At 34.5% G+C, this 12,011-nt stretch overlaps 2 protein-coding genes across 5 annotated transcripts; one reads left to right on the plus strand and one right to left on the minus strand.

Moving 5' to 3' along the window:
- The first annotated feature begins 168 nt into the window (after positions 1-168).
- Positions 169-3,920, plus strand: LOC109007852 (nuclear pore complex protein NUP35-like). 4 transcript variants are annotated; one of them, XM_018987716.2, is made up of 5 exons: positions 169-245; positions 599-699; positions 1,231-1,839; positions 2,806-2,917; positions 3,237-3,920. In XM_018987716.2, the coding sequence occupies exons 3-5, from the start codon at positions 1,268-1,270 to the stop codon at positions 3,546-3,548; spliced, it is 996 nt and encodes a 331-aa protein (XP_018843261.2). In that variant the 5' UTR covers positions 169-245; positions 599-699; positions 1,231-1,267; the 3' UTR covers positions 3,549-3,920. The 4 variants fall into 4 exon arrangements, with proteins under 4 accessions (XP_018843261.2, XP_018843262.2, XP_035539422.1 ...); XM_018987717.2 differs by having other exon boundaries at positions 193-245; positions 564-699; XM_035683529.1 differs by having other exon boundaries at positions 193-245; positions 564-699; positions 1,238-1,839.
- A 2,557-nt stretch (positions 3,921-6,477) lies between these two features.
- On the minus strand, positions 6,478-9,166 carry LOC109007831 (ankyrin repeat-containing protein At5g02620-like). Its single transcript, XM_018987683.2, has 3 exons — positions 8,644-9,166; positions 7,952-8,367; positions 6,478-7,697 (listed from the first exon to the last, which is right to left on the minus strand). The coding sequence occupies exons 1-3, from the start codon at positions 9,098-9,100 to the stop codon at positions 6,609-6,611; spliced, it is 1,962 nt and encodes a 653-aa protein (XP_018843228.1). The 5' UTR covers positions 9,101-9,166; the 3' UTR covers positions 6,478-6,608.
- Between the last annotated feature and the right edge of the window lie 2,845 nt (positions 9,167-12,011).

The following is a 12,011-nucleotide window of genomic DNA, read 5'->3' on the forward strand; positions in this document are numbered from 1 at the left end:
TGAAAAAGAACTTAACTTGAAAAGATTTTGTTTTTTCCCAAAAAAGATTACAAGGGGACAAAAGTAACCTTAATGGTAGCGAACAGCTTAAGACCAAAATGGAAGAGGACGTTGGGTATTTACGTCATCTCGGACATACTCTTTATAAATATCGAAGATCAAATTTTAATTGGATTGAGGTTTTGGATTTCAGAAACCTGAAACCCCAATCGATCTAACAGAGCTCAGTCCTCCAGTCTGGCCAGGTACTCTCTCTCTCTCTCTCTCTCTCATTTCTGTTCGGTTGCCGAGAAAACGGGAGAAGCGAATTTAAACGTGAATTTGGATTCCTTTTATTGCAATTCTGAACTTCCGAAGTTTCACTAGCCTTAATTGGTATACATGATTTCGTTTATTTGAGGTGATTTGTCATTTATTTATTGGTTTTCCTGGCGACCAAACAGAGGACAAAAGTTGTAGATTATAAATTTATTTTGCTCTGATAATGAGTCCTCTGCTTAGCTACTGAGTGGAGTGTTATTAGGTTCTAAATTGCTAATATTATTTTTTATTCGTTCTCTTAGCTACCAAACAGAGGGATTTCTTAAATTTTATATAGGCTTATATTCTGCAGTCCAACTTCTGTGCATTATTGAGGGATTTTAGCTTCAAGAGCCTGGACTTGCGCATCTAATACTTAGCTACTTTCACAAACCACAGGTATCTTAAGGTCTATTCTTTTTATATGCTTATTGCTTGGTTTTTATTGCACTCGCTATGGTTTCTGAAAAAATCAAATAAAATAAATGCTAATGGCAATTTGGTTAGTTGTAGTTGGTTTGTTCTCTGCCACTTCGTGCAAAATAAACGGATCAATTGCCAAGAAATGTTGCTTTATTTGAGACTTTTTTAGTGAAAATTTCAATTAGTTATCAGTGAAGTTTAGCCGTATAAGCTGTATTTTCTTAGACGGTTTTTCACCTCTTTCAACAAATCTTCGAGCAGTCCTTGTTCAATTTATGGTATGCCTTATTGCTGAGAAAATGCTGAAATGAAAAGAAAATAGATTATTTAATAGTATCTATTTTTAATCTGAGAATGGACCTCATAATTCTCTAATTTTGACCCATTTGACCTGTGGAATGAACTACGCCACTGAATTTTACTGAAAACTTTATTTTGTAGTACTTGAATATGTTCCTCTTAGTAATTTCTTGGAAACTAAACAGTGGGTAATAAGTTCATTATCAGTTTGCAGATAGTGTGTTTCAATTTAAAATATCCTAAGATGAGCAACACAGTACAGAAAACTCCCAGATCTGGGAGACAGTCATTGTTTTTCCAAGATTTGGCATCTCCTGTTTCTGCCAGGAGAGGGAAGTTTTCAAGTCCAGGCCAGGCAGCTGCAGTATCTGCTCTATGGCGTGAGAACTTTGCCGGGTCAGATCTTCCGCCTCCTCCTGTTTACACCTTGGAAGACCGCTCAGATTTTTCTCCTGAATCTGGAATTCCAGATTACCCAATGTCTCCAGAAGTCAAATCGGACCCCAGAACTCCGCTCCAAAGTTCTGGTCAGAATTTTTTGACTTCGGGGAAAACCAAATCAGAGACAAGCACTTCTTATGCCCTGATGGGTCCACAGCAAAACCAACAGAGTTCTGCTGGTTTGAGTTGGTGGTCATCTGCAAAGAGTGGTAGAGAGCAAGATGAGAAAGGAAAGAGTTCACCTGTTGAGGGTGTGGTTCAGCCTGGTGCTTTGATCACACTTCCGCCACCAAGGGAAGTTGCAAGACCGGCGATGCAGAGGAATTGCTCACCCACATGGAATCTCGATGTGGAAGAATGGGTTACCGTTTATGGGTATATTTTTAACCTTTCTTTTTTTTTTTTTAATTTTAATGATTATGCCTATATCTTATTTGTCTTTAATCTTTCCTCATCCCTGCTCTGCTCAAGGCTCTTCAAAGGGTGGTATCAATGGAAAGTTTTAGGAAACATTGCTTTGCAGTGTTGGAAGTTTGACACGGAATATAAAAAAAGTTTGACATTATTCATACTGGGAGCATTGCTTCTTATGGGAGATTTACATTTATTGTTTGCCAAACCTTCTTGTGAAGATTGTGATTACTGAGTTATGTGCCTACACTTTGCTTATTGAATACTTTATATCTTGTGCAATAAATTACATAAGGAGATCCAATTATGCATTACAAGCACTTGTAGGATGGTTCTCTGCAACACTATTTAAGTTATAGGGGTAACATAAGTGCTTTTGTCTTCTTCTTCTTCTTCTTTTTTTAAATGGACAACCAATTGAAATTTGTATATATGGTGTTCTCTTCTTTATCTTATACAGTATTTTTCATGCTGTTGATCTTATATCAAGTAGCCGCCTTGTCTTAAAGTGAATGGAAATAGGCTGATGGGGTTTATATATCTCTACCCAAGGCAATAGAAGGCTTGAATAGTTGTGGTCTCAAAATGCAGGTGAAGGACATGAATAAACATTTTGGTGGTAAGAGGCTCATTAGTTGACTGACTATTTGATGCTCATTGAGGCATCTTTGGGGCTTCTAATTTCCGTATACATAATAGACTAGTTTCAAGGTTGAAGATCCCTCATGGTTGTTTTCCAGCTTTGAAACATAAAGTTCTACAGCTTGAAGCTTCTAGGTCTGCATATATGCATCTTACTTGAGTCATAAACCCTTTGAAGCTTTATTTGTCATATTCCTTAGTAATCAACCATGTAAATATACGAAATGTGCTTGTTTATTCATTTATGATATTGTAGTTTTATAATACTGTTTCTTTTTCCCTTTCCAGGTTTTCCCCAGCTGATACAAACCTAATATTAAGGGAGTTTGAAAAGTGTGGTGTGATTTTGAAACATGTTCCCGGTCCAAGATATGCCAACTGGATGCACATTCTGTATCAGGTTTGTTTGGTTCTTTGTTTGGTTTTTTGTGTTTTTTCCTGTCATTGCAAGTTGGATAGATGTGGTAATAAAACACCAGCAATCTCTTTATTCCATCTTTTCTTTGGGCCTTTGACGTTACTATTACGCTGTAAATTTGAAAAGCATTCTTGTCAGTCCTACTGATTAGAAGTGTATGCCAAATTGGGACTTAAACTCAGAAGATGATAGCTGCTTCATAATTGTTTTATCTTGACCCATTTGGGGCCTTCTCCTATTCTTTCTGATGTTTGGAGTTTGGACAAAGTATGTACTGATTTTGTTGTTTTTGCCGGTGCAGAATCGATTTGATGCTCAGAAGGCTCTCAGCAAAAATAGCATGCAAATTAATGGGGTACTAATCGTTGGTGTCAAGACATTGGATCCGATGCAACGCCAGGCTTTGGATGAAAGGCTTAGCAATCAGGGATTCATGACCTTACCACCTACTCCACCATCCACAAAATCCTCGGACCTGAACACATCAAAGGCCCCTACTCGTCCTTACTATCTTCAAAATGGCAATACCAGTGCAAGGCAGTCCAGAGGGGCCATTGCTTCCCCAACAGAATCTTTGGCCTCCAAAATCGTGGATTTGATGTTTGGAGTTTAGGCGGGCCAACAGTCTTTTAGCCATTTATGTGCAACGTCGCAGGTAATTTAACATACAGAATAGAGTTTTAGCACTTGTAAGCTTGAAGCACTTTTTTTTTGGTCCCTCCCATGGAGAAATGTTTGGTTTTTTGTTGAAATGGTGCAAGATTGAAAGTACCATTTAGTTCGAGGTTGATATGCGACTTATGCCATCTGGAAAGCTGTAACGTGAAAGCAACAAGATGCCTTAGCATGTGAATATCTGAGGTTGATTTATTTGTTAATCTACCTACCAATGTAGTAGGTCGTTGTAATTGTACAGGCAAAGGGACAATGAAACATAAGATCGGAAATATTTGTTTGAAATTTAGCTCGTAAAATGAAAAGCTTATTACGGAAAACATTATTTACAACTAAATTATAGATTAAAAAAAATTATACATCTTTTTCCTCGCATTAAGTACATCTCAGATTCAGAATTTCTGACGCCCGGTTACACCTCCAAATGTTGACGGGAGTAAGTTGTCTTCTGAATATGTTCATAGTAATGTTTTCGAGAAATAAGAAAGTCTTGATTAGCATTAAAATAAGATATCATTTGTCAAGAAAGGCCGATGCTTTATATTAATTTTGAATAGCAACTCACGTGAAACACTATCTTTTCTGTGTGAAACAAGAAATTATGACACTTGACAAATTAACTCGACTCCAAAAAAAAGAAAAAAAAAAAACTGAACTAAACCAAACCAATCAAAGCATCAATTCCATGACACTGTTCACTCATTTTTTTCCTTTTGTTTTAATACTTAAATATGTGTGTTTAAATATAATGATAAAAGTGACCAATTACATATTAATTAAATAAAATTGTGTGGTGTAAGGCTTGTTTATATAATTTCTCTAGATTTTATAATCGAGATCATTTCTGATTTGTTGACTGAATTGAATGATCTAATGTAAAGAGACGGACATAGTATTAAATACTTATGTGGGGTCAAATCTATTTGAAAATATTATACTAATAATATTAGGAAAATGTTAAGGAGTCCGATTTGGACTGCCGTGACAGAGGAGACAGGTTCATTGGGCAAGGGAGATGGAGACAGAGATGCGAGGGAGGGGAGATGGAGACGCGAGGGAGATGGGATGGGAGACGGCGAATGAGTTCAGTGGGCAGGGGGAATCTTCGTGAGAGGGATCTGGGTGAGGGAATGAAAAAGACAAAAAAAAAAAAAAATTGGTATTTCGCCATCAGAGGGGTTTGTGCGCTAGTCCGTAGAACGTGTACTTTCTTTTTGCAGGTTTTGTCTATATTTTGTGTGTTTGCTTTTGCGGTGGATCCGTAGGGTTGTATACATTTTTTATACAGTTCCTTGCCTTGAGGGATAGATTCATATATATATATATATATATATTAGTTTTGGCAAGTGAAAGGAAAAAAAGAAAATTTTCATCCCGAATGAGGCCTTTGGAGAGTAAGTAGTAATGAGGATATATTTTAGGTCTTGAAATGTAAATATGCTTTTGTAGAACAGTGCCAATTGCCAAACGTTTAATTGTTTTTGGAAATGTTAAAGAACTTTTAATTGTATAGTCAAATTCTAGCACTAATTGATGATGTTCTTGATGATATCCAAGACCTGAGTTGCTCAGTTATTTCTACTCAGACGTGATGAATGGCCTTGGAGAAGAATTGGGCAGTGATTGGCGGGCAAGAGAGATGGGTTCACTAGGCAGGAGAGATGGAGACAGAGGCGCGAGGGAGAGGAGATGGAGACACGGGGGAGATGGGATGGGAGGCGGCGAATGAGTTCATTGGGAAGGGAGAGTCTTCATGAGAGAGATCTGGGTGAGGGAGGGAAAAAGATAAAAAAAAAGAAAAAAAAGAAAAAAAGAAAGAAAGTAAAAAAGAAAAAAGAAAGAAGGAAAAAAAAAAAAAAAAAGGACGGGAATGCCAACTTCCTATGTTAGACGGAAAATGCAAACGGGAGTTGGGCTTTCCAGCATTTTCCATAATATTAACCCCGTTTAGAACTTAGAATCTAATCTAATTTTAATGACATCTAAATTTTTAAATATTTAATTTTTAAAATTATTAAATTCATCTTAATTCAAAATCTCTTTACACGTAAGACTTACAACCTTTTTCAACTCAATACCTATTTACACATATAACTCACAATCTTTTTTAACTTTCTATAAATATATCTAAACTCATATTAACATCTAAATAAATCTAAACTCATCTTAGATGAATTCTACAAAACTCACTCTATCATCTCAACTTACTATTATTAAAAAATAATTTAATCTATCTCAACTCAGTTCAAGATACACACAGGGCCTAAATGTCGTATAACCCAAATGATGTATTTATCTAATCTGAAACATCTAATTCGCTAAGGTACCAGAGGATGCTTATTCTAGATCATGTTAGTGTTATTGTATTTATATTTTTTTAATAATTATATGAAAAAGGCATGCAGTGCATAATATTACATATCATTGAAATGATTACGAGCTGGAGGATTAGTAACCGGAGGGATCTGAGCTCTCTCTGTTTAAAAACTCCCCCCGCGCTCGTCTTTATTACGGGAACAAATTTGTTTTCAGAGATAAGATGAGATGAGATGAGATGAGTTGAGATTAAAGTTAAAAAGTTGTGTATTTGAGATAAATAATACGGGTCGGATATATTCATTTTTTACTCAAGTGATAATGCGGCTATTATCACTTGCATTAATAATTCCTCTATTATTCGCATTATCCCCGGCCAGATTAAATATATATATATATATGTATATATATCACCACATGATGTTGGCATTGGCAAGACGACCAGGAATTACATTTTCGAAATCGTCACAGTTTTTAATGCTTCCGAGGAATTGAAAAAAAAAAAAAAAAAAAAAAAAAAAAAAAGGGCGGGGGGGGCGTGGTGGGAAAAAACATGCAATCACAAAGAAATTCTCAAGTACCAAAATATGTTTTTTGAAGTAGTCAGAGCGTGGGTTTCACTGTAACAACCTCATTGCTACATCAATGGCAGATAATTATCCCTTCCCTCAATTTGGATCATTCAGTATGGGTGATATCCTCGGGACATGGAACTACTAATGTCAGAGTTGGTGGAGAAACTGGATTGTGATCTGCGTTCTTTTTTAACATCAGCGTCACTGGAGTTAGGCCGGACGTCGACTCTGATGTTGGGATTGGCAGATGTTGACTGGATTTTGCCATCAGAGGACGTAGGCTTGGGCGCAACAGTCCCATCCTTTTTACCTTTGTCTTTCCTCCACTTCAACTTCCTCAACCAGTGTGTAGCCAAAGTGTGTCCCAGATAGAGGAATAGAGTTCCCATGGTACTTGCACAGATAACGATCAGAGCCTCAAACATCCATTCCAACCCAGGACGATGTACAATCATCCACGTGGCTGCAAAATAAGATGTAGCCATGCATGACACAGCCACCCACATGACCTTGTGGATAATCACCAGCAGCCTCATTAGTAGTTTTCTCTGAAAGGGAATGATGCTGACTAGAATTATAACAATGCTTAAAGATGTGAACAATGCTAAGTTATTGCTTATTATGAAGACCTTGAAAGCTGTTTTTTCCTTCAATGTTGAATTTTCCTTTTTTCCTTCCGGGGAAAAAATACCAGGAGGAGGGTTCATGCCAGCAGTAAAAGCCACTGTAGCAATCAGGATTGAAACTAGAGTGATTGTGTTCCTAGCATTTTGCAGTGCCTCCCAGTATATGTCATGTCTTTTATATCGACGGTCATTATAGAATTTTGCTAGTTCTTCCCGTCTCCTTCTGCTGAGGCGCTTGTGTCTTGATGCATTGCTCAAATGACTAGCTGTCTTCCTTGGTGAATACTCTGGTTTTGTTGTGTTATCATCCTGAATTTCGTTTGTCTCTTCAACTTGATGGTGGATTGAATTTACTTCAGAACTGTTTCTTTTGTTGGATGGATCATCGACTTCGTTTGTCATACTCAACATTCTAGCACCTTTTCTTCCACCAGATCTCTCCAACAAGTCCTTAATATCAGGAAATTTATCCATTCTGTCAGCCTGATCGAGAATGTCAAGAGCTGTGAGTCCCTCACAATTCTCGGAGTTGATCTTCGGTGTTGTTTCATTGATCAAGTACGCCACCATCTGGAACAAAACTCAAGGGTTAGAGAAGAATTAAAGAAGAAAGTCCAATTAGAACACACAAACATACACACATGAAAACACAATAACAAGAGTGGTCTTGGGGAAGCGACCCAAAAAAGAGGGAGAGACCAAGTTCTTAATTTTCCAAACTGTAAATCAGGTCAATTGCCAGATCATGCCATCAGCATATTGGAATATTGCAGTTCATCCAAATAGCACAACCTTAACTAAAAATAAATACGATCATTCCTTACCTGAGAACATCCTCTAGAGACAGCAAGATGCAATAGAGTGTTGCCCAATTTATCTGTGCGGTGGAAGAGATCAGTATCATGGAAGGCACCCACCAACCACATGAAAGCATCGTAGTGCTTGTATTTCACAGTTAAATGAAAAACTGTTTCTCCTTGTCTTGTGAGATGGTGAAAGCATATGGGAGCCATGCGCTCAAATTCTTCAAAAGTCTCAGTTTTGCCGTTCATGGCTGCCAAATGCAGTGGCATGTAACCTGTGCTACTGAACTGCAGAGCGATGTCCAGTCCAAGATACAACAGCATTTTTGTTATTTCCAGGTGCCCACTGTTACATGCATAGTGCAATGGAGAATATCCATTCTTGTCAAACGTGATAGCAAGGCCCGGGCACACATTTAATAACTCTCTAACAATATCTTCCAAAAAGTAGCAAACCCAGGAGTATTAATTAGTTAAAAATTAAAATATTGGAGGAAGGAAAAATCTAATTATAAACGATTATGCGTATTAATACGTGCACTCATTTAATATGATTGGTTAGAAAATAGATTTTATTGAAAACAGTACTAATTTGAATTTAGAATATAAATGCAACAACATTAATAAATAGATTGGTACGCAAATTTGTTTGTACATTACAAAACTCAAACAAATACTCTCTGGACTACATGAAGTTGCTACTACGTACGCACCTTTGAAACCTCTCGAGGCAGCTACGTGAAGACAAGTTGCATCAAGACCCTCATCTTCTAAGCCTACCAACCAGGACTGATTCAAAAGGATCTTCACCACATCCAGGTGCCCATTACTGCAAGCCACAAAAAATGGACTTTGGTTTTCAGCATTAAGTTTACAAGCTGCCTCGGGATTGGCCTCCAATAGCAGCTTTAAGACCTCAGTTTGACCGTGACGACAAGCCTCATGTAGTGGAGTCTCTAACTTAGCATTCTCTGCATCGACGAACATGGGCCGCAGCTTCAAAACTTCCTTCACCAATGCAGTGTCTCCGAATCTTGATGCCCAGTGTAACACCGTGTTCATGGATTCAGCTGTTCTTTGATCGAGAAAATCTTCATTCTCGCGAACTAAATTGATGAAAGTGTTTTCATCGTTTTTTGCGACGGCCTCCATTAATAGTCTTGGATCCATTCCTGTAAGCTGCTAAGACTAGAGAAAAACCTTGTTCAGTGCGGTGATAAATCTAGCAGTTGAAAGAACTTATCCACTTCAAAAGCAGCTAGCAAAGAGAGAATGAAACGTTGCGATACATATAGAGAGAGAGGAGAGCAAAGATTGGAATTTTTTTTTAATTAAGTCTATTGTGTCGATTAAAAAAAATAAATAAATAACTTGTATAAGTTTTCCTCCTAAAAATATAGTTTTTAATAACCAATTTCTGCAATTATTTTTTAAATGGAGCAGCAGCTTCCTAGTTCTATTTGTATCAAAATTTTTAGGGATGGTTTGAATTCAGAGATGAAATGAGATAAGATAATTTTAGATGAAAGATAAAAATAAAAATAAAAATTATTAGAATATTAATTTTTAATATTATTATTATTTTAGTATTTAAAAAAATTAAATTATTTATTATATTTTGTGTAAGAATTTGAAAAAATTGTAATGATGATATGAGATAAAATACTTTTTGAATCCAAACAGGCCTTAATATTTGTGACGTCATTTGGATTCAAAGCTGAGTTGAAATAATTTTAGATGAGTTGAATAAAATATTATTAGAATATTATTTTAATATTACTATTGTTTTGGCATTTGAAAAATCTGAATTGTTTATTATATTTTGTGTGGTAATTTGAAAAAATTATAATAATGAGATGAGATGAATTAAAGTGTGTTTCGAATCTAAACGAAGCCTAGTCAGTCTGAAAAATACATAATTTATATTGCTGACATTATTTATATGACGCTAATAATTTGTAATGAAAAACTCCTTTTTTTTAAAAAAAAAAAAAATTGCAGAAATTATTGGGTGAGTCTGGATTCCATCTCAATTCATCATTACAACTTTTTTAAATTCTAACATAAAATATAATAAACAATTTAATTTTTTAAATCTTAAAATAATAATAATATTAAAAAATAATATTCTAACAATATTTTATTTTCTCAACTTAACTCAACTCACTTCAATATTCAGACACATTTTAAGGTCCCATGCAATGGCTGTACTTAATTCCAGCCGGTTGACGTCAACTCTCGTGGCTTGACCTCAAGAAACTTTCACGACAATGAGAAAAAAATTGGCTGGCAACTTCCTACGTATCGTCTGTCACCGGCCCAGAAATGCAGCCTTAAGATCCGAGTATCTTCCAGGAAGATTGCCAGAATATTTATTATTTACGCGTAGACGTTTTCTTTTATATGGGAGAAAAAAAACACATCAGGACTTTTTCTTCTATCCGGAGACGCGGACATCTTGTTTTGATGGAAGATTTTTCTGAAAGACCTCTTCGTTTCTATACATATATAATAATAACTGATTTTTTATTTTTATTTTTCCATTTGAAATCTGTTCTTCTCTTTTTATAAGTTTCGAAATTACTATATAAATTTAGAAATCCATTTTTATACATATACATGCATTCCCTATACGTATTATCAAGGATTAATAATTTCTTTATAAAAATATATGCAATTGCTAATTAAAAAAATATTAAACTAAAAAAAACCATTTAAATTTAAAACCAGTAAAAAAATTAAAAAAATAATATAAGTAAAATAAATCCACATGGGCATGAGTAAAAAACTCAATTAAAAACACAAGATAAGGTTAATTTAATGCATCAGACATTCCCTCATTTTTTTTCCTCTCTCTCTCCCTCCCTCTCATTTTTATTAATCCCATATAACTTATATAAGAAAATGATTATATCTTTCTAATTATTAGAAAATAAACAAATATATATTAATTAAACGTTGAGTTTCTTTTTTTGTTTGTCTTCCTCTCAAGTCTTTCAAAGGCACACGTGATTAATTATATATAAATAAATAACATTATTACTTTAATACGTATTATAACTTTGTAAAAGATTGGACTTTGCTCTTGAGGGGCCCTAAAAAACGCGTCTTTCTATAAAGCAATTAACATTGCCTTTTCTATAAACTACACCATAATTAAAAAAACTCCGAAAGTCTTACCAAAGGAAATATTACTTTTTTATAATAAAAAATTATTTTTATCAGTCATTATTTATTATTTCATATTTTATAAAAAAAATTATAAATATAAAATATAAAAACGAATAATAACTAATACATACATCTTATATAATATTACAGCACCATAACTTTCCATTAAAAAAAAAATATCTTCAAAGTCTTTCACGAAAGAGAGCCTTGTAGGCCCAGAACAAGGGTTTGTACTTTCAGAGAGTGGGCCGAAATAAGCTTTGCTAGCCAGGAATAAAGGCCTTGAGATTAGTAAGTGTGGGCTTGGATGTAACATGAAGGTAATATTTTGTTCAAGTAATTGGGGCCTTAAAGGTATATTTATTTACTCCACTAGAACCGAAAATGAGGAAAAAAAATTATAAATTTTTGAGAAAATATATTTATAATTATGAATTATATATTTATCACATAATCATTTTAAAAAAAGAAAATAAAATATAGAACTCATATAAAAAAAATTAATTTTTTAATAATAAACGTCACTCTTTTTTAAATGATTATGAGACGTTTATCTATTTATATAAAATTATTTTAAACTCTCATAAGCTTCGATACATGTGCAATGTTTATGAGGATTACGCAAACCTGTATTTTGTTTCCAAAAATCTATATAAGAAATGATAAAACAACAAAACCTTTACAACTTTTCTACTGTCTTCAAATAAAATAATATTTTTTGAAATATTTGTTTTAATTTTAGTTTTGAGTTGATATATTTAATTTTTTTAAAAAAGAAAGTATTATTTTATTGATAAGTTGTAAATAAAATGCGGTTGGATTGTCATTAATTCTACCATTACTAGAGAAATGATAAAAGAACACCACCTTTACATGAATTAATTAATGTTTATCTTTCATGACATGCGCA

Source organism: Juglans regia, chromosome 12 (assembly GCF_001411555.2).
Source record: "Juglans regia cultivar Chandler chromosome 12, Walnut 2.0, whole genome shotgun sequence".
NCBI classification, from domain to species: Eukaryota; Viridiplantae; Streptophyta; class Magnoliopsida; order Fagales; family Juglandaceae; genus Juglans; species Juglans regia.